The following is a 22,652-nucleotide window of genomic DNA, read 5'->3' on the forward strand; positions in this document are numbered from 1 at the left end:
TGGTTACATTGTTGGGTTTAGAACTCGAAAACATTCGAACCAGATTTAATTTTGTTTCGTTTGTTGTGCAGAGCTTTTTATTTACCTCATACGACTTTTAAAAATATTTATTTGCTAATCTGTAATCATAAATCTTATCTTTTGTGCTTATGGTGATAGTAATAGCATCATTCTTTTTGTTTAACATATTGATCTTTGCCTTCACTGGTGCCAATTACTTTTACTTGTATACCTTGTATTTAGATTTGTTACTGTTTGTTTAAGAATTTTAACATCTGAAGAAAAAACTAGCAACAAATGAACTTGCCTAATTGACCCTGATTTAATAAAATGCAGCCTCCAAATTATCAGTATCCACCCCAGGGCCCAATGTCCATGGATCCTGTGTACAATCAATCCAACTATCCACCACATAATTCTGCTGTTGGTGGAAATGTTACTTATGTAAGTGGGCCAATAATATAACTATAGCCAATATTTTCTGTTAAAATAAGATATGAAATGTTTATTTCACAGTAGTAGCATTTTGCTGCAATTTATTATAGTTTAATTAATACCAAAACGTTGATTACAAACGACCTGTACCCGGATTTGTTTTGAGTTACCTTAATTGCTCAGATTCAAATTCCAGGCAATACAACTTATGTCAAATGTTCCTTACCATTGTTTGTTATTTGTATTCTAATTAGTAGCTCAAAAACAACAATGTGTCTGATGTTAATGGAACATGTTCGACCACACTATTTGTTGTCGCTTAAGCAATGTTGCTATATTCATTATTTTTTTACCTCTGCAGACTCATGGTGGTGCTTTACAAACAAGTAAACATACCCCACCAGCTACAAGTGGAAGCATACCAAGCCAACAACCACCCGTAACATCGGTAAATGGATATTATAATGGCCATCAATATCAAAGCAACAATATGTATCATTCTGGACCGTAAGTTTTGTATATATTATGTTACTAAAGTTAAAATACAGCTCCAGAAAATGTGTACATGCGTTACTGTTTTTTAAAATTACCTGTTTGGAAGATGTTTAAAATTTTAAGACTAATTTAAAATCAATAAGCCTACCTAACCTGCATCTCTTTATAAAAATTACCCAAGCAATTAAGCTGTTGACTGTAAATAAGCCTTTTTTATGCCGTACAAAAACTTGACTGTATAAATAAAAGAAGTTATATTGTAAACGTATGAATTGAAATCAACATCACCTTAGTTTATTTGACCGGAGTGTATTAACTATTTTACCTCTTACTTATAAAAATAAGTAATTAACAATTGTACATTATTAGACAAATGAATCCACCCCCTACTTCATACAACCAACCAATAACGTCACCACCACCATTACCAAGTAATACAAACTCTGGAATGAACAATCCCCCAGCAAGTGGGTATCAACAAAACTATCAACGTCCACCAACTTCAGGTGATTGTGATATAAACACTATCATATGTGATATAGACTCATTGTAAATCATTTTTTGGTATTTTCTGCATAATTGTAAAACAATTGCTAGTTTTTGGGCTTTATCATAAGGTATATAATTTCTTTTTATCTCACAATGCGTTTTACTTACTTTGGGTGTTGGTTTAAATTTAGTAAAGAGGGGAGAGCCTAATATATATTTATGTATATAATGTTTATTATTCTATTTGTAATTACCAAACAGAATATCCCCAACAACCTGGTTATCCTGTATCTGGTGCTGGAGAACCCCCTCGGCCAAACGAACATTCATATTCCAAACCAAACCAACCCCCGTACCAACCTATTCATCAACAAATGTCAAACATGAGTATTAACAACCAAAACCAAACCTTTAACCAGGTATTCATGCGCACGTTCTTTTAAAATGTATACAACCTATTTATTTTTTGCTTGTTTATTTGTTTGATTGCTTACTGAGTTACTGCTTACCTGTTTAAGTTGAAGTTTTCACACTGTAAATAACAATTCCTTATTCAAAAGCATATTCAAAGTGTTATCACGTTGTATGATTGTATTTCTAAATTTAAATTAAATTAACTGCGTAGGTTAATTGTGGTAACTTATTCTTTTTGAATACTTTATACAAGTAACAGTTTAAGGTATCAACTATTTAACTTTTTAGGCACCTGGATCTTACATGCCACCCCCAAGCACTCCTGGTTACATACCTCCACCACAAACAATTAACCCAACACAATCTTATCCACAACCTGGACCACCAGGTTTGTATGTTTACTACTTTTTTATAATATGTGTTCACAGAATCACAAACCTATGATTAAGTTAATTTATAGATTAGTAGTTCCGATAAATTTTAGTGTCATCTCATTACATTGGTGTCATTTATTTGTTATTGTTTATATTCAACAGACTGTTAATTCAAATTGAATTGAATCATTCGCATAAACTTAACCTGATTTATTTTCTATTTGGCAAAACAAATATATATAATATGTATCTGTATGATATATTAGGGTATAAAATGTTACACTCACTAGTACCTACTGTACCATTTTTCTTATAAAAAGTCAGTTTTCTTGTTTTAACATTAGGTATGAAAATATGCTGAGTCAGCAAAATCTTGTATGTACCTTGGTTCAATAGAAAAAGTTAAATATAGTAAAGTCTATGTTTTACAATATTTTTTTATTATATTCTTGTAAAAGAATTTAGTATACCAAAGTATATATAATATTTAGTATTTTAGAAACGATCAAATTTGAGTAAAATTTTTTCTGATGGAAAATCCCATGCATTGTCGAACCTGTCAAATTTTTTTTACTTAAGCAGGTTTTTACTTTTTTTTAGAAGCCGTATCATTTTGGCAAACTTTGATGCTATCATTAGGTTACATTTGAGCTTTCAAAACACAAATTTTCTTTTTTCGTTGGTATGCCCCTTTAAATAGTCCTGATTTTAATTGGCATGTCAAAATTTGTAATTGCCGTCTAAATTTCAGCACAATGTTATAAATCTTTTGATAGAACATTGCTGAACTAAACATTCACGACCGTGAACACAATATTGCATATTGCCCATTCCATCAGTTACAAAACTCTTGTGTTTAAAGTCCTGGACACCTAAATTGCTATTGTGACGCAAAATGAAATTTAAATTAAAAAGGAAAACAAACAAAAGTAGTCCAAAGGAAATTTGAACTGCGCCTTAAAAATGGATTTTTTTTTGTGTTAACGATCGACCACCATAGACATATAAAGTTGTAACTTAAATAGTAGTTGCAACATTTGTAAGAGGGTCAATCTCTCTAAAACAAATTTCATAATTTTTGTATGAAGCTGTCAAGCTGATATGTTTTGATATTTCTGCTTATCAACATATTTAACAAACACCACAGGAGCAGCAGGGGTTGCAAGGCCACCTAATTACCCCAACCAACCAGTGACTGCACCACCAAAAAGACTTGACCCTGATGCCATGCCAAGCCCCATACAAGTTATACAAGATGATAAAATAAACCGTGGAGGGGAAGGGTTCCGCACAGAAGGCAGAGGCTTGGTACCTCCATTGGTGACCACTCAGTTCACTGTAGAAGATATGGGTACGTACCTAACATTGTGTAAACTATAGCTTGTTGTATAATGTATTTCATTACATAGGGAGTGTCAGCCCAAGGTATGTTCGGTGTACAGCATACAATCTACCAGCAACTGCCGATATGGCCAAGAATTGTCAAGTAAGTTAGGCTATTGTATTAGTATATATTTGTTGTGTGTAATTTTGTTTTAATTGGCTAACATATAGTAGTATGGATAAGATTAGACGTGATTTCATTTTATTTTCTTGTCCCATATAGTAACAGTAGCAAACAAAGGATATTTACAGAATAATGCAACCCCAAGTCGTATACCTGTGACTTTTTTATCTTTCTAATCCAATTGTTTTGATATCCCAGGTACCAATGAGTTTATGTGTGAAGCCATTATCAGCTTTACCTGAGGGTGAATCTCCACCATTTATAGTTGACCCGGGCCCTGATGGTCCAATTCGATGCAAACGATGCAAGGCATACATGTGCCCACAGTTTACATTCACTGATGGTGGAAGAAGGTTTCAGTGTGTCCTGTGTAATGCAATCACAGATGTAAGTTTATATGAAAATTACAAACTCTATCTTTTTGTGAGGAAATATAATTACTTATCGTGAGAATTATGTTTATTATAATGAAAGATAACAATAACACTGGCTTATAATTGAATTTAACAGTTTCTATGTTTCATATGTATTAGCGATAGGAATGTTCTTAGTTCCAAAGTTCAGCAGGTCAATCAATAATTAACACAATGTTACAGACCCCACATAGTTATTTTGATCACCTCGACCACATGAACCATCGTGTGGATAAATATAGAAGGCCCGAGTTGTGCCGAGGTTCGTATGAATTCATCGCAACAAAAGATTATTGTCGGGTAAGTTCTTAAATGACTCAACACTAACAATAAATAACAAACGATCTTTTGAAAAAGTTTTCACAAAAATTGTGTACAATTTCTACTATAATACAAAGTATCCATAACTGACTATTAGTTGCAGGTTTAGTATTTTGGCAATTCATGTTAACATAAGCAAAACAAAACCCAAACAAAGGCTTTACTAAAAGCATTTTCAAGATATTTGCTTTTAAAATGATCGGAGCTGTGTAGTATTATTAATCATTATATTCCTTTTATTCAATAATTGCCTTCGTTCACAGTTAAAAGTATTATAAAACCTTACATTCTATTTATTAATTTTTGGAGTTTAGTTTGTAGACTTAATTTGATTATTTTTCATTCGTGTCAATGCAGAATTGTCAACCTTGCACAGAATATATAATTCAAGTAACTTGTTTCTTTTTGTTGTTAGAATGATAAGTTTCCACTTTCCCCGGCCTTTATATTTGCCATTGATGTTTCATACAACGCAATGAAGTCTGGTTATGTTGACCTTCTGTGCCGACAACTCCATACATTGCTTGATACTCTACCTAAAGAAGCACATCAAGAGAAATCCTCAATTAGAGTTGGTTTCATCACTTATAACAATGTCTTGCATTTCTATAATTTGAAGGTTTGTGTGTTTTAAATATGGAAGTTGTCTAACTAAAAAAACTAATAATAAATTTGAGTAGTTAGTATGTGGGTTAAACAGAACTTACTGCAAATTTGTAAAGAATTAAACACTTAAAACTATAAAAGTTGCGACTAGTTTTGAAAGTTTACACTTTTTTGTTGAAAACATACTTTGAACACAACTAATAGTAATATATATGAAAAACAGAGTTCCCTGGCACAACCACAGATGATGGTAGTATCAGATGTTAATGATGTGTTCGTTCCATTACAAGATGGATTCCTTGTTGATCTTGATCAATCTAGGTAATATCCTTAAAATAAGAGTTGTTTTGACGTATCTTAAGCAAGACAAATTATTGTCACAGTTGTCAGTGCCGTAACACAGTTGCTTAACATGCGTGCCTATAATTTGAGGTTATGGGTTCAAGGCATGTCACAGAAAATAAAATTCAACCACAAAGTTGCATTCGTGTTAACTTGTAAAGGTTGAGGTGTATGAAACAGAACCAATTTATGTCCTTTTCTGGCCACATGAGGATAATGAAAGTTACACAATCTTTATTTAAATATCTACCAGGCATGTGATAGACAGTTTGTTGGATCAAATACCTGACATGTTTCGTGACACTCGGGAAACTGAGCTTGTGTTTGCTCCGGTCATTCAAGCTGTTGTGCAAGCACTCAAGGTAAAGTCATAGTTAGTGTTGCAATGTTATGTTATTTACATAAAATAAAATAAAACATTTTGCCTTTTCTAATGAAAAAAACCAGTGCCAATGTCCTTTAACTCTGCTTGCTCTTGTTATAATCACAACAAGATTGTAAAACTGCTCACCTTTGCCCACTGGTTTGATTAAGTTTTAATGGAATTCCCGCAGTTAAAATTTAAAAACACTATGAGCATGTTTGAGTGATGTACCAATGTGTGAAATACAAGTTTCCTAAAAAAAGCGTTGCATCGGAGAATGAAACAGTTTAAAAACTCCAGTATGATGCATCAATATTTTGTATCAAAGCTTATTTTTAATATTTTCCATTAGGTTTGAAAAAGTGGTTTCCATATACAAACTTAATCCAGTATTTGTTAATATTAAGCCATCCGTACTCAGTTAATGAAATGATATTCCACATTTCCTGATATAAATGTTTTACTGACATTACTCCTCAGTCGGCAGAATGTGCTGGGAAGTTGTTCATGTTCCATACCAGTCTCCCAATAGGGGAAGCACCTGGAAAACTCAAAAATCGTGATGATCGGAAATTAATTGCAACAGACAAAGAAAAGGTAATTTTTTTTTTATTATTTTTGTTTCTGATTAATTGATTGATTGGTTTAGGTTTTATTCAACCCTGCAAGCAACTTCTATGAGAAACTTGCAAAGGATTGTGTTGCTCAAGCTTGCTGTGTGGATTTGTTCTTATTTCCTAACCAATATGTGGATGTAGCAACCTTATCGCAAGTCCCACAATATACAGGGGGACAGGTGTACAAGTAAGTTACTTAAATAAAAGATGTGTTTCAATAAAACCTACTGTATAGAAAAGGATATGTTAGTTTTTAATAAAATATTTACAAAGTTTTGTCAGAAGATCATTTCTTCGAAAATGTCTTGGCTTCGAAAATGTCGAAAATATACGCCCGTAGATTTTTGTCAAATAGTCTTGGCATAAAACTTCCAATATTAACTTTAATACAACTTAGATACAACTTCTTCCGATCTGACATCGATGGTTCTCGTTTCATCAAAGATTTTGCTCATGACCTTCAACGTGACATTGTGTTCGATGCAATCATGCGTGTGAGAACAAGCACCGGTTTGTACTCCATTATTAATCCACTACCAGATCCAAGTGTTAGAATATGCTTAATGTTATTTATCCATCACTAAAGATATCTTGGTTTATACATGAAATACCCATTTAATAACCTGATTTTATATCATCCAAATTCTTTATTTTTCATTGATTTCTTCTAAATTCATGTTTGATAAATTTTCTTTGACCAAACATGGCATTACTAATGTTCCCAGGTATCCGCGCTGTCCAGTTCTATGGTTCCTTATACATGGGTAACACCACAGATGTTGAATTGGCCGCCATAGATTGCGATAAAGCCATCCAAGTTGAGTTGAAACACGATGATAAAATAGCTGAGGAATATGGGGCGTACGTGCAGGTGATTCAACTATGTTTGATAAAATATGGCTGGTGCTAGTTAAACAAGTTATAAACAGATAAACCCGCTTCCATATTTACTGCTGTTATCTTGTTTGTGTTCTTGGAACTGTTTTGGATCGAAGACCTTAACATTAATTTGCTTCAGTCCAAATCTGTTAAAAAAAATTAAAAAAATAAACAAAAGTTGCATACAAGCAGCTATGAGAAGTACGAAGCCAGAGCCACTGCATAGTAATATTATAACCTCTGTGTTACAACAACAGTTTCCCCAATATTTCACAATAAATACATGTTTAGTATATGATCATATATTAACTAACTGTTAAGAACTGTTATTGTTGTTTTTGTAGATTGCTCTGTTGTACACATCAGTGAGTGGACAGCGTCGACTTCGTTTACATAATCTAAACTTGAGTGTATGTACCCAGCTTGCTGATTTATACAGATCTTGTGAAACGGATGTTTTGATGAATTATCTTGCTAAGAAAGCGGTTGTGTAAGTTCACACTTTGATTTATTCACGGCAGATTTGTTTTATTTTAAAGCAATGTAGTTTACATAATGTGATAAATAGTGTTGTAGGTAATATTTTACATAATGTAATAAATCAAAAAATGTTTGTATAAAATGAATGAAATAGTATTATAGGTATAATTTGTTAACTAAATTTTGCAACATTCATTGTCAATTAAATTTTACATTTTCTGTGAAAATTTAATATTTCTTTACATTAAAAGCGTTCAACTTTATGAGCACCAGATCAGGGTCAGTTTCACGGAATTTATTCCAAGTTACTTTATTCTAACTCTCTATTAATATTAGATCTGCTCTACAATCTTCATCTGCAAAACTACGGGAAGAGTTGATTAACCAGATATCGGTGACACTTGCCACGTATCGTAAACATGTGGCTTCACCCTCGTCACCGGGACAACTTATCCTACCAGAGTGCATGAAGTTGTTGCCTGTGTACTTGAACTGTTTATTGAAGGTAAACATTTTACAAGTATTTGTGTGTAATATAGAGCAGCACATGGTAATGCAAAATAATAAAAAGGTATTAAATATAATGTGTAAATATTTTAAATATAGTAAACTCCATCACTATTCAACAAATTCCCTCCATAATTGAAGTCAATTGTGAGATATTGATAAGCTAACTGAACTTCAGCCTCGTATTTAGACTAACATGAACTTGGCATGATTTTGTCGCTAAAGTTTCTTATGCTTTGTGGTTATGGAGTTTAGAATATTGCTTTTGCTAATTAAATGCACAAACAATTAGTTTCTAAAAGTTGTTTTAAAATAAAAAGCTTTTAAGGCTCAGGTTTTAGGTGAAATCAAAATAATAAGATGTTTATGTTGTTTTATCATCAGAACGATGCCATCCATTCGTCACATGACGTCACCACTGATGATCGAGCTTATTTGCGCCACCTTATTATTTCCATGGATGTTTCGGACACACAAACATTTTTGTATCCACGTCTTATACCAGTGGTAAGTCATATTATTATAATGACTTCAAATTTCACTGCTTGCATAAAATAATTCAATATAATTTCTGATTTATTTTAGTTCGGTGAAACTGTCTCGATTGAGGGACTTCCCCCTGCTATCCGTTGTTCTGAAGAGCGAATGAAGGAGAATGAAGCTTATCTGCTTGAGAATGCAGTTAGTTTGTTTCTATGGATCGGACAATCTGTTGATCCAGCCTGGATACAAAATGTCTTCGGTGTCCAAAGTGCGGCACAGATTGATATTGACTTGGTGAGTTACGATTAAAGATTGATTTCATTCAAGCTCATCTGCTCATGTATATACTTTGAAACTTGCAGGTCAACCTTGTTGTTTATGATAATGAAGATTCAAGAAAACTTCGTGATCTGGTTGCTAAGTTACAAGCATCACGAAATCGTCAAATGAAGGTATGTCCATAACATAACTGAGTGTCAGGAAATAGCTTTACCTATTTATTTCTGCTCAATGTTTGATTTGCATCGCAAAAAAGGAAAGCACTGGTTTAGAACAAACATGCACAAAAAGAACATTTTATAAAATTGTGGGCCTTTGTTATGTGTTCATTATTTGATGTTTCACATTTTTTTATAATAAAGTACTGTCTGTGAATGTATTGCATAATCTACACCACCACATTGAATGTCGTATACGCCAGTATAGACACTGAGGATGACTTCGTACATGTAGCTTGTACGTAATTTGCTACGAAGTTCCATTACTGAAGCATGTATCATTCTTATCACATGACAACATCAATGTATTTCTTGCAGTTCACTATTGTACGACAACGAGATAAATTGGAGCCATGGTTTAAACATTTGTTGGCAGAAGACCGTGGAGCTGGTGGTGCTACTTCATATGTGGATTTCTTATGTCATATGCACAAAGAAATACGAGCTTTGCTGAACTAGTCATGAAAATTATTTTAACCTTTGTGTCCAAATATTTGAATGTATAGGCAATCGTATGTTTGGATGGATAAGATAAAATGCAATTCCGACGCTGCATATTCTATAACCATTGTGCAATAACATTGTATTAACTATGGGACAACTATTTCTGTTTTATGAGGTCTCCTCGGTAATATAGAAGCATAAGTTATTTTCCGACCATTAATTATGACGTCACGACCATGTGGTGTTAGTTGTCATTGGTGACGGAATTCACAGAAGATTGTGATTGGTACACGGATATGTATAGATGCTCACTTGTATATAGGCCTTGCTTATTTGACTTGAACGTTTTATCGCCCGTTAAAAAAAATAAAAGTCTAAGGTCGTAATTTGGTTGCTTATTTTTGGGGGAAATGGGGTAGGGGAAGACGGGACACGCTTAGCGTCTAATTATCCAATTCTCCCGATCGTATTTTAAACAATAACGACGGTCTCGCAGTCCCAAATGAGACGATAAATGGAATGAATTGTGTCTCATCTTTTCCCAGCCTACTACATATGCCATGTTGTTTAAACACACCTTTAAAAAAATCGTCTGTAAACTCGCAGTTGGGCACAATTGGTGTAGAGTAGAGCACGGCCTACTAGAGATATCTCTAGTAGGCCGTGAGTAGAGTGTAGTACCTAAAGCCACCGCGTCAACAGAACACCCGTGCAACAATTCTTATGTTGCCGCGCTATGCGCATATCAATAAAAATGTTACATTTAAAATAACGCAGTCCAAGTATACTACAGAATGGAGGTACAATATGTTTATTACTAAGATCAAAACAGCACAAGAAATCTATTTCAGTTCCAGAACCAATTCCCGACACTTGCTTCATATTTCTTATCCATAGTAGATTTGAGTTTATTGGCATTTGCTTCACACATTGCTTTCAATCTCGGTGAGATAATTCGAAAGTCATCACATATATCACGTGATCGCTTGCCTGTTGCCATAATGCCACCTGTTTCTCTGTTTTCGTTCAATAATGACATCAACTCACAAATTCTTTCAGTTCCAAGACATTTGCTGTAGTTTTGAAGGTCTGGATTGTCGCAGCACTCATTGGGAATTGTAGCAGTGCAATATCCCAGTAAACACACCAACAGAATACATTGTAAGTTCATCTTTCGTATACTTGTGGTGACTTACCCACACCAACCCATATTTATAGATAGCTCGCCTTTTTCACCAAGCTTTATATTCGTGTCGCGTGAAATTCCAACACCAGTTTCTCGCGATTCATAATTAATGATAATCACAGCATAGATAACATAATACATCATGAGTTTCTCAATTATTTAATAGTTCCGCATTGATTAAAGATAAATCAACAAGCACCGTGGTTACAGAAACTTGTTTCAACTTGGCTCATAGTTTAATTGTTGCGAATTGGTGTACAAGTAGGGTAGGGGGAGACGGAACACCTTTAGCACATAATGCACGTAATGTCCAAATATGCTGATCGTGTTTTAAACAATTAGCAACGGTCTATGGAAGTCGTGAGAATACAGTTTTATAATTCTTTAAATGTTCTCTGTTTACTACCAAATGCTGTGATGAGAAAACAGAATGAAAAGGTGTCTCATCTTCCACCCCCGCCCTACTTTTACGTACAAAGAGATGAGAAATTTTTTACTGAAACCGTAAAAGTAATCAGGCTCCAGTAAAATACATTCATTTACAATTCTAACATTTCATTTGCGATCTGTTGCCTTTTATAAGTGTTTCTCGTATTACACCACCATCGTACCTCGAACACCAACAATATACCTTCCAACACTGTGTCGAAGAATTGTCATTTTTAGTTTTTACACATGCAGTATATTTAAAGTAGAATAGGGAAAGATAAGAAGCCGTTTTATTCTAATTTCTTGTGACATTTGACAGTAAATAAAGAATATTTAAATATATATTGGATATAGTAGAATGGGGGAAAACGGGACATCGTCGGCTCATAATATCTGAGTATCCTCATTGTATTTTAAACTAATAACAAGGGTCTGTATGGGAGTGTGAGAGCGAATACGGTTTTTTAATTTTTTGAATGTTTTAGTGTACTACCAAAAGGGTCGCAAAAATAGAATGAAAGGTTGTCCATCTTCCCCACCCTATACTTTTTTTTGAACTGATGGACAGGTACCAAACATCATTGACGGAAAAAACTAATATTCAATAACAAGAGTCTACTATGTTTAATAAACCAACAAAACAAATTACCTGCACACGAGCAAAAGATCCATTGAAATTGCATTGTGGGAGCCAATAATTTTTGAATAACATCGGATTAAATTTGAATCGAAGAGCTCGTTGCCGCATTCTCCAACACAATGTCTGTTAATACAGTTTGGTTTTTGTAACGCTTGCTTTGGGTTCTGCCACGGCGTATTTTAAAGCAAACCACGAAGCTGTATGGGCTATGTTTAATTTCATTCTCAAACAACTTCATTGTAATTAGCAACTCTATAACTTGTGCCTTCACCTATAATAAGTTATGTTTAACTTACACAAACTGGAACACCACAATTCTCCCACATTATCATTCGACCTTTTTGAACAAAACACCACGGTTTACCATTTCCGTCAAAATCACGACAAAAGTTGTGACTCACCAAACCTAGACATATGGATGAAGTTATATTCAGCTATATACTATATATAACAGGGGTAGAGAAAGGTAGAAGTCGTGGAAGTACGATTTTATAGTTCTTTAAATGTTCATTATTACTACCAAATGGGACGAGAAAATGGAATAAAAAAGGTGTCCCATCTCCCCCACCCTACTATATGGAATTATTGTTAAAATGTAAAAAAAGTATAAAACAAAACTGGAATCTGGGTTCAAAGATGCTTGCCTGTTTCTCACTGCTTGTCGGATGACTAATCAAAAGTTGTAGAAGTATCTATTATAGTATATCTATTTATACACCACATCATGTTTTGCAGTATAGGTACACCAGGTTAGTCACATAGTAAGTTTTAATTAAAATTTAGTGAACTCGTGTTCACCATCTTGTTTTTATTCATAGCATGTTTAACAAATACATGCGTCTTATAATTGTTTAACAAAAATCGGCGTGCTATGTAATAACCTTGTTCCTCCATGTTTGCAATAGTTTCGTTCGCCGCTTTTAAGATGGCGTCTTCCTCACTGTAATCTTTCCCTTGCATAGATGCCCAGGATGAATTTAGCATTTTCCTTTGTTTTGCCAACATTGTGTGTTTCGAATGTTGCCGAATCCATTTTGTAAAGTCCCTCCACATAAGACAACTTTGTCCGCTTTCACTTAGTGTGTAAGCTCCCGTGTATGTTTCTGGTCGATCTGCATGTAGATGATAAACAATTAGACCGTTTAAAATAATAGATGGCGCGCAGATCCACTATTAGCGTTTTGAACATTGTAAACTTTGGGATAATTTTATTTAAGTACGTCACGTGTCAAGTAGCAGCGATATATATCGGAATAGGAAAAGACGGGATACGCGGCACATAATATCCGAACACACTGATCGTATTTTAAACATTTAACAACGGTCTATGGGAGTGGCTAAGATACAGTTTTATAATTCTTTAAATGTTTTTTTTTGTTTACTAACAGTACGAGACCTAAAAATAGAATAAAAAAGATGCCCCATCTTGCCCATCTACCTATATATAGAAGTCTAACAGCTTACATATTCAGTATAAAATGTCATTGATATAATTTACTATTTTTTTTATATAAATAAACAACTTCAAACACAAGAACGCATCTCATATTACAGCCTTCATTACCTTCTTCATAACAACCACCGGCATCGGTGTAAACTGAGAAGGGACCCCAGAAGTTCATATTGTGACCACCAGATCGAAAGAGAGATTTTGTCTTAATAACTTCGTGATCAAGTTTTTCATAAATGACATCTGCCGGATTCACGGGTTCCAATTCGTGATCCAGTAATTCGTGAACTGCATCGATTGCTGCTTGCTGCCATTGTTGGCGACAACTGAGCGTCATCTACAACAACAAATGTGCTTGAAATCAAAATAACAGGGAAATATGTTCGCACATTACTGTCGCGTTTATGAAAGACCAAATATGATCCAATAAAGTAGATAATATACCGCCCTGAAAAGTAAATATGCATAGGGAGCATATATATTTTTTTTTCTGCGGCGAATAAGTGTTCATATAACGCGTTTATTGCAGAAATAACATTTTCATTAATAATAAAATATGTATATGAAACAAAACAACATTAACACGTATTGGGCAATCTTAGGTGCGAGACTTGCGAACTCAATATAAAACCTAATTATAATTTCACAGCTGGTCAATTTTTTCTTTAAATTGAAGAGTGGCAGAGCGAATACACGCTTATCTTAAAACTATCACTTATACGTGTTTAACATAAAATTACCTTAACATTGTAAACTACAAGTAAAGTACCTAACATCCAACTGATAAACATGCTTATACTATAATAACTGAATGGTACAAATCTAATTGTTATTACAACGTGTCTAACTAGCAATGCGCATCGTAGACGAGGCTGACTAACGAATAGGTGTATGCTTGTTTTGTGTTACTTACTCAGTACCATTTGGGGACTGGTGAATCACTTGTAGTGAGTGGAAACTTGAGCAAACTAAACACCACGAACGTTATTCGAATTATTTTTCTACTTTTTCCAACGACAATTTTTTCGTATTTTTTAAACAGTTTTGTCCGGCGGAAACATTTTATATGCGACATATTATCAGATAGAATACTCACAATATATTCAGTCTTAAGTTATATTACCTTAACTTAGAAATCAAAACACACGGTTAAGCAAATCAAACAAAATTTGTAATAAAGGTTACGGTATTAAAAATTAATATGAACAAGCATAAATTTGATACGATTGTCAAACTAGTTTAAAAAAAGCTACTGTGTTTTGATTAATGGCACATTGTAAATATAAGTTAAACGGCATTGGTTTGTTACATAACGAATAGCATCAAAAATAGTGTAATTAAATTTTAGCACCTGTGAATACTTATATGAGGAAGTTAATAAAAATCAAAAAAGTTTTAATATTTTGCGGGCAACGAGAGCATTATGTAAATATTTATGAAGATTTTATCAATCAACGAGGATTAAAAAGTTGTAAAATATCAAAAACAAGCACCACCATAAAGGGGCAATCAATTGCATGTCTGCACGTTGTAACATAGTTGACTTGATGAGGGAAAATTTATAAAAAGTTTCAGATTTTCTTTGTGAAATTCTCAGGGAAAACCCCCATAGTTGCCGTAGTACCAACTTCATCCCATGATGATTGTAATATTCCCATCTGCCAACCTTCGTCCTACATTATATTAATTCAAACAATATTAACACAAATCAAATCTAACATACCTTCTTTAGAACAAAATTCATAATTATATAAACTATTACAAATTAAATTTATGAATATTTTGGTGCATTTCGAGCAAACTAAATTTGAAAAAAAGTAAAACTAATATTTTAAAACTTTATTTTTAATATTATTAATAAGCTCCTCTTATTTAAGACACAGTTTAATAAACTCATTAAACAGTCGAACTCCTGCCAATAACTTATAACAACATTTCCAATGTATCCTTTGATATCATTTAAAAACAAAACAATATCTTTACCTGTTCATCTGGATCTGGGAACTCCACTACATAAATAAGATCTCCTTTCACAAAAGTCAGTTCGTCTGAATCTGAACCATTGTACGGATATGCAGCTTGTGCCTGTCAATCAAAGCATTGTTTACAATAAACCTTTGTTTAGTATAAAACTGTAAATTTATAGATTAGGTTTGACTTTATTAGAATTGGTATTGATAAGTAACAAAAACGACGATGTTGCCTTGTTAATTCAATTTAGTCTAACATGGAACATTGACAATTGCTACAATACATTTTCCCATGCAATTCGATTAATGGTTATGTTTATGTCCGTCAAATTAAACATAAGGGACAAATTTAGGGTGAAAAATGGCAAAGGGAAATGTAGTGTAGCCAGCTGCATCTTAGTTTGGTAAACCTGGTTATTAACAAATTGTGATAGAAGATAATGGAGGTGGCGGTGCAGATAGTCTAATGTTACCTTGTATAGGAAGTGAGGTGGAAGTACTTCACTTGCGGCTGGTTCCTCTTTCATGTCTGTATTAATAATAGAAACACATTGGTTTTTGGAAGCTTGAAACTAGTTGGTGGTGGGGATAATTAGCTAGAGTCGTTGTATTCATAATATCTTACTGATCATAGAAAAAAGTTGTAACCAAAATAATATTTTTTTTCTTTTTTTTTATTTATGTTAAATCAAATTCTAACAAATGTCCTACAATATAGGTTTGTGCCGGTTGCACGGCTTTTAAGTAATGTAGCTAAACACATACTGATCAAATTCCGCAATGTAACATTAATATGTTTAAATATAAAGTACCTTCTAGTTGATGATCTTGTGTTGTTGGTTCATCATATATTGGAGATTCAACATCATCTTTATTAACAGGAACATCAGAATATTGAGGCTGCAAAAAGTAAGCAACATAATTCAAAGTAAAAGTATAAGTGGTAACAAGAAGAAATTAAATTAGTTGTTCCTTTGCCATGCCATGCCATGCAAATAAATCATGCTACACATAAAATCTACAAATTATTAAAATGGCACTTTAACAAAAACAAAATATTAAATTTTACAAATACAAAATTTTAATAGGAATTTTTTAAGCAGATTTTCTTTGAAGTAATTGACAACAAAATAGTCCCATGATTTGTGCCCAAACATGCTTTGCTTAGCAATTGGTCGACAAATGACTCAAAAAGGTAAATAATCCAAGATTTGTATGATTCCATATTTCGCAACATTAAATTATATCAGGAAAAAAATTAAACAAGTGTAAACAATGCAGGAAAATGATTCACAATAAAAAAAGATTTCAGTTCATACTAATTATCCAGATCAATATATTGCAATAGATAGATCTGACACTGAGTATAATTTCCTATTTATAATGTTTGTTTAAAAACACAGTGCAATTATTTAAATTAAATCATTGCTTCATGAATGATGATTTTGTTCTTTCGTAGAATACCTCATCCATTTTTGCTTCAATCTGACCCTTAACAACACTAGGTACTTCATCCTGTATTTCCGGGAGCAATTTAACTTTACCACTTTTATCTAAAATTGAAAATATTTCACTCATATGCATTGAGTTTGTTATTGGTCTGGTTACCTATGGAATCATCATCCGATATTTCTTCATCTGTTAAATAAACTATGGATCCAGATGATACAGAATTAGGTTCACTTATGGTCACACTATCATTGTCATGAGATTCATCATGATCAGTTTTCCATGAGTCTCCTTGAGCCGCATTTTCATTTGGATGATTAATCGTTAGTTTGTTGACAATTTGAGCCACCACATCATCACTTGCAGGATTATCTTTGTGATCATGAGAAGTGATATCATCTTTGTGATCATGAGAAGTAGCATCAATTTTGCGATCGTGAGAAGTAGCATCAATTTTGCGATCGTGAGAAGTAGCATCAATTTTGTGATCATGAGAAGTAGCATCAATTTTGTGATCGTGAGAAGTAGCATCAATTTTGTGATCATGAGAAGTAGCATCAATTTTGTGATCGTGAGAAGTAGCATCAATTTTGTGATCATGAGAAGTAGCATCAATTTTGTGATCGTGAGAAGTAGCATCAATTTTGTGATCATGAGAAGTAGCATCAATTTTGCGATCGTGAAAAGTGATATCATCTTTGTGATCATGAGAAGCGATTTCATGTTCATTAGCATCATCCACATGAACATGAGAAGTGATGTCATTTTTATGATTGTGAGCTACTACGTCATGACTATGATCATGAAATGTAGCTTCAGTTTCTTTATAACTTTGAGAAACATTGCCTTTATTAGAATATCCACTATTGTTCTGATTACCATCATCATGATGTTGATCCTCGTAGTCATCTTTACAAGCATCATTATCATGTTCATCATGAGGATGAATACTTGATGCATTATCATCCACATGATCTAACTCATGAGTTTCATCATTATCACTAACGTTGTTTTCACAATCAGATGGTTGATCCACATGATCATGATTCACAGTTGCATCATGATCATGTTTCATTTGATCATCTGCACCATGATCATCACATGAATCAACCACATCCTCTCCCACCATAGCGAAGACCACCTTCCCGCCATCACTTGTAGATGATGATCCACTTTTCTCAACATACGAAGTGGATTGTTCATCACTTGATGCAACTTGGTGTGTTCCCAGTTCATCAGCATCTTTTACTTCATCACTTACACTGGGTTTGGATTTGTGTTTCCTTGACAACGAAAAACCTTTTGACTTTTGACCAACAGCATCACCATCATGTTTGTTTTTGTTTGAGCGTGAGAATGCCATGGCAACTCGTTGAAATCCACTATATATCGACCTCCGCTTCATTCCATTCTTATGAGCAAACAATATACCATTATGATGTAACCAGTTTACTGTCAATTAAATGGTTATATATATGTGCACGGCAGCACAAGTAGTAACTGAGTTTAGTAAATTCATAGCATGTGTTGTGTTATATGCGGATTACTTCACTTATGTGGTGCAGATTATTTTCTTTGTTCATGCTGCTTACCCTTGTGCCAGCATAAGCAAAACATAACCAAGCTTACAATATCTTCAATGTAGTGAACATAACATGCAACAAACATGTGAGTGATTACAAACCTCTGATGCATCAACATCATCATTAACTTGACGTGGAAAAGTGTTGCTTTTAGATTGGTTATCATCAGGCATGCCATTATGTTCAGTGTTGGTTGTTATTTCCAATTTCTCAGCAGATGGCGAAAAACTTTTGTTTGGTGAAAGTTTTACTTGCGAAGAAACTTGGGGTTCCGCGGGTCGGGTTTGAACCTGATACACACACGTTGTACGCAACACTACATCACTGCATGCTACACACACTAACACTACTTCTACTACAATCTAATTATCACACATACCTCATCTATAGCAACATCTGTATAAACAGATGGTCCATCACCATTGTTAACAGGGTCAGATATCTTAGTTTTACCATCTGGAGATTTCCCAATCTCAAGATTAACATACTGGTGTGATCTGTCACATATTAAACATTTGTTCATTGATCAAAGGGGTAAATTTGTCACTTGAATCTACAGATGCTAAAATAACAACTGAACAGTTTTACACAATTCATTATTCAGTTTCAACATTTAATAGACTGTGTCACTTCAGTTATATTTGGCCAAACCTACCATATGTCAGATGAAATGTCGCTTTACTAATAAAATATGGGTAAACTTTATTGTACTAAGCTATAAGGTAAGTTCGAACATAATTTATTTAAAGATATTGAAGGGATTCAGTTTTGATATAATTAATCCTACAAATAAATCTACATATCTACTATTTAAAATACTAAAAACTAGTATTTTACATCTTTAAACCTTGGTACCTGTTCAAGTACACTCACCAATAGGTAGGTTAACGTTAAATTAAAGTTAAATTGAGTTAAGCCCAGCATTTAAATAACATTGAGGTGGTTTAGCTTAACCTTTTAACAAACTATGCCAAAAATAACCCTTTTGTGTTAGGCTTCTGTTAAACAGTAAAAAAAACAACAAATTTACTGCCAAGTGCCAACATTCAGGTTCTATGAACAAAGCAAACAATAAACATTATTATATCATAAACTGATAAATGACAAAATGTCGCAGACTCACGTTTTATCGCTGTTTGATCGCGGCTTGCGTTGTTTTCCTTCATGTGATTTTTCATATGAATGCTCATGATTAATATCTTGTGATTTTGATCTTTCATGATCACGTTGGCGGGATGAAGATTCTCGTTCTTTTGTTCTAGAACTGTAACAGCCAAATAATATAGAATAGGCTATCTATTAAAAGTCTTATAAACTTACCCACTGCTTCTTCGTGAACTTGAACGTGGCTCATCTCGTGACCTTTCATGATCAGAATATTTTCGTGACCTCTCATGATCGGAGTGTTTTCGTGATCGTTTATGATCAACTTCATCAGCTGGAAGAGTGGCAGGGTCACTCGATGGCTCTTTGGTGGCACGAGCAACATCGTTTTGACTGAAAATGAAGAAATATAAATAATAAACAAAACATGAACCAAAGCACTGTTATCAAATATAAATGTTAATAATAAATTTACACATTTTAACTGTATATGACTACAGTCTAAATGTAGTATATAAATTTGATATAGGAATTATGAGGTGTCTTATAACTTACACATTTGGATTCATTCTTTGTATTTTGTACTCTCCATTATTGAAAGCATCCTTTAAGTTTACCAGCACGTGCATAAGTTTTGTACGAACCTGAGGTAAAATCTTGGATATTAAACATAAAGTTACATACACTGCTTCGCTTTTTGATTTGTTTTTGGGATGATTTTAATAGAAATAAACATATTCGTGCATATAATTTTACCTCATTTTAGTATAATAAAATTTGTATTTGTTAATAACAATATGAGTACCTCACCTCTGCTAATTCAAGGTAAAATGATTTTTCTGCAGTTGCAATATTAATTAATGTATCGGTGCATAGTAGAACTCGTGAGTCGTACAAGTTTGGTAATTCATCATGAAGTTGTGTGTTGAACGTGTCATATGTTGATTGTGTTTGTAACACATGTTCACGTGCCTGTTATTAGGTGGTTTTAATTTTATTTTTATTTACACTATTTTTATAATTAAATCCACACCCAACCTTTGTTATTTTAGATTCTTCTAATTTCTTTGAGTTCTGCATAGTATGTAAATTTCTACGTGAGGCGTCGTAATCCACAAGTTTTCTTCCTCTCTTGCCAACTTTTATCTTCATTTCATTGCACTTTGAATCAAGTTGGGAATTTATTCTTTGTTTTAAATACAAACAAGTTGAAACAACACATTTTGGTCTTGAATGGGCCAATTTACAACAATAACAACATTTTTACATCAAAACAGGATTGCTCTATTAAAGTAAGTGAATATGGGTACTGTAAGCTACTTGAATAGTAATAACATTGCATTTCACTTTCACTTATAAATCTCATCTCATATCCATGCCAGTGATGCAACACAGTTTAGGATATTTACAAATTTACATTACAAATATTCGTTTTTCACATGTATAATATAACCCACTTGATTAAGATGATCATGTAAAGCTGTAATAACTTCAGAGCTTAGTCTTGCATGCAAATCATTGTACAAAAGATCTGTTGTCTGTAATACAATATTTTTTTATGTATACATGGTAGAAGGCTTGTTAAAAGTACACATCACAGATGACACATTTATATACAGATTACAGATAATTAAAATCATTTATACCTTTGCTAGTGAAGCCAACATGTCTTTTCCCATCCATTCATCTTCATACAAATCACCAAGGGAATCATAAAACATTTTTGCCGCCGTTTTCATTGCTGGAGGAGAATAAAAACAAAAACAGGTAGGAAATAGTGACTGTGGAATATTACTTATACACCACCACTTAGAAATAAAACTTGAATGTAATGTAAGTCATGCACACACCTGTGATCGAGTTGAGGTAAGTCTTTATATCTCGTTGGAACTTGTTGACTTGATTCTGAAATAAGATAAATTATTCGAACCACAAACTTTGTATAACAACCTTTATTTGATTTACAAAAGTGGTTTTCAATCTTTACCAACTCAAGTTTGCAAGTGGGAAAAACAAGGTTGTAAACATGCATTTTTAGATAACAAAAATAGAATATATTTTTATATAAATATACCAATTTTTTTACATTGTGTTAAACTACTTGTTTTTATTTAAATTAATGATATTGATAGGTGCAACCAAACACACTTTAAATATATATTCTTTTTAAATGCTAGTTTTATTTTTGAAATGAATGTAGATATATGTAATACATTGGTTGTACATACATCATGGTGTCAGTATATAAGTGACATATACTTACAATGTAGTTACAATCAAGATATGCCTTACATAGACAAACATTACAACATTTAAAGTGAATGGTACAAAGCACACTAACTGTTTGATTAGCGAAGTAAACAAACTTATTTGAAGTATTTTCTCGATAATCATTGACAGCCAACTACTTGCAGTAAATGCATAAAGGTTGGTTGGTTTAATAAATATATATTTCATTTATAAATTGGTCATTTAATGAAATGTTTAAGTTTGTTATGAAAATCCTGTATATAAACATTGATACCTGTTGTTTATTTACAAGATGAACGTAATTATCTATGATTTCATCTTTGGTTTCTTCTCCAACACCAAACGTTCGAAGCATCTAAAGAATAATAAAAAATATATATATGTATATTATATACAACTTGTAGAACACACATACAACGATAAAACACTTAATTTTTTGCAAAATTGCAGCCTTAGCAAAAAATCCAAAAATTACGAAAATAACATACACGTGAACCTACTTTTTCTCTGCTTCTAAATGCCATTTTCGAAACATTCCTTTTAAGTCGTGCACTTCCATCTTTTTTACTTGATTCCGCCATTTGATTAAAAAAGATAAAATAGTGAACGAAACTATGAACTTCAAAATATTATATAAACGTAAATTTACTGTGAATAAGCTTTATATTTAATATTACAAAAAAAAACAAAAACAAAATGCAATGTATGTATTCTCATTTTATGTTGTAAAATTACAGAAATTGAAATGTTTATATTGTATGTTACAAATATCAAAATATATGTGGGTAATAGTGAACACCCTGACTGGCAGATTTAACGTTTAAATTTAAAACAAAAAAAAGCTGCAACATGTCAAAGCACTTTTACAAACGTTATTCCGCCCTGCCTGCATTAAACTATTACATCATGACAACCCTACATAAC

General features: G+C 33.1%; 3 protein-coding genes across 4 annotated transcripts; 1 reads left to right on the forward strand and 2 right to left on the reverse strand.

Moving 5' to 3' along the window:
* The first annotated feature begins 241 nt into the window (after positions 1–241).
* On the forward strand, positions 242–10,053 carry LOC100184298 (protein transport protein Sec24C). The gene is made up of 22 exons (XM_002125536.4): positions 242–444; positions 797–942; positions 1,300–1,436; positions 1,681–1,838; positions 2,122–2,221; positions 3,355–3,558; positions 3,617–3,693; positions 3,913–4,101; positions 4,311–4,427; positions 4,864–5,067; positions 5,278–5,375; positions 5,650–5,758; positions 6,241–6,357; positions 6,410–6,564; positions 6,775–6,887; positions 7,103–7,248; positions 7,601–7,746; positions 8,073–8,241; positions 8,628–8,750; positions 8,829–9,020; positions 9,089–9,178; positions 9,542–10,053. Exons 1-22 carry the CDS (start codon positions 331–333, stop codon positions 9,680–9,682), a joined length of 3,045 nt encoding a protein of 1,014 aa, XP_002125572.1. The 5' UTR covers positions 242–330; the 3' UTR covers positions 9,683–10,053.
* Positions 10,054–10,462: 409 nt separating this feature from the next.
* On the reverse strand, positions 10,463–14,220 carry LOC113474376. Its single transcript, XM_026835150.1, has 6 exons — positions 14,113–14,220; positions 13,487–13,709; positions 12,804–13,034; positions 12,219–12,328; positions 11,932–12,045; positions 10,463–11,493 (listed from the first exon to the last, which is right to left on the reverse strand). The coding sequence occupies exons 1-6, from the start codon at positions 14,161–14,163 to the stop codon at positions 11,401–11,403; spliced, it is 822 nt and encodes a 273-aa protein (XP_026690951.1). The 5' UTR covers positions 14,164–14,220; the 3' UTR covers positions 10,463–11,400.
* Positions 14,221–14,419: 199 nt separating this feature from the next.
* On the reverse strand, positions 14,420–22,397 carry LOC100186687 (myc box-dependent-interacting protein 1). 2 transcript variants are annotated; one of them, XM_026835149.1, is made up of 19 exons: positions 22,229–22,397; positions 22,003–22,083; positions 21,329–21,383; positions 21,125–21,219; positions 20,936–21,016; positions 20,517–20,639; positions 20,289–20,450; positions 20,034–20,122; positions 19,695–19,871; positions 19,498–19,638; positions 18,754–18,871; positions 18,476–18,664; positions 17,435–18,202; positions 16,951–17,164; positions 16,807–16,895; positions 16,155–16,242; positions 15,816–15,871; positions 15,356–15,457; positions 14,420–15,045 (listed from the first exon to the last, which is right to left on the reverse strand). In XM_026835149.1, the coding sequence occupies exons 1-19, from the start codon at positions 22,307–22,309 to the stop codon at positions 14,944–14,946; spliced, it is 2,811 nt and encodes a 936-aa protein (XP_026690950.1). In that variant the 5' UTR covers positions 22,310–22,397; the 3' UTR covers positions 14,420–14,943. The 2 variants fall into 2 exon arrangements, with proteins under 2 accessions (XP_026690950.1, XP_026690949.1); XM_026835148.1 differs by having other exon boundaries at positions 16,951–18,202.
* Positions 22,398–22,652: the final 255 nt, after the last annotated feature.

The sequence above is a fragment of the Ciona intestinalis genome, chromosome 7 (genome assembly GCF_000224145.3).
Source record: "Ciona intestinalis chromosome 7, KH, whole genome shotgun sequence".
Classification (NCBI taxonomy): Eukaryota; Metazoa; Chordata; class Ascidiacea; order Phlebobranchia; family Cionidae; genus Ciona; species Ciona intestinalis.

Excerpts from the sequence above, each read along its gene's own strand:
- LOC100184298 (XM_002125536.4), top strand. The coding sequence starts at position 331 with ATGCAGCCTCCAAATTATCAGTATCCACCCCAGGGCCCAATGTCCATG. Across the intron at positions 5,759-6,240 it reads CTGTTGTGCAAGCACTCAAG|TCGGCAGAATGTGCTGGGAA; the intron begins GTAAAGTCATAG and ends ATTACTCCTCAG. Across the intron at positions 6,565-6,774 it reads ACAGGGGGACAGGTGTACAA|ATACAACTTCTTCCGATCTG; the intron begins GTAAGTTACTTA and ends AATACAACTTAG.
- LOC113474376 (XM_026835150.1), bottom strand. The coding sequence starts at position 14,163 with ATGTTTATCAGTTGGATGTTAGGTACTTTACTTGTAGTTTACAATGTT. Across the intron at positions 13,710-14,112 it reads TTGTAGTTTACAATGTTAAG|ATGACGCTCAGTTGTCGCCA; the intron begins GTAATTTTATGT and ends TTGTTGTTGTAG. Across the intron at positions 12,046-12,218 it reads ATTGTGGTGTTCCAGTTTGT|ACATTGTGTTGGAGAATGCG; the intron begins GTAAGTTAAACA and ends CTGTATTAACAG.
- LOC100186687 (XM_026835148.1), bottom strand. The coding sequence starts at position 22,309 with ATGGCGGAATCAAGTAAAAAAGATGGAAGTGCACGACTTAAAAGGAAT. Across the intron at positions 21,017-21,124 it reads TGTTGGCTTCACTAGCAAAG|ACAACAGATCTTTTGTACAA; the intron begins GTATAAATGATT and ends ATTGTATTACAG. Across the intron at positions 15,458-15,815 it reads CACCTCACTTCCTATACAAG|GCACAAGCTGCATATCCGTA; the intron begins GTAACATTAGAC and ends TTTGATTGACAG.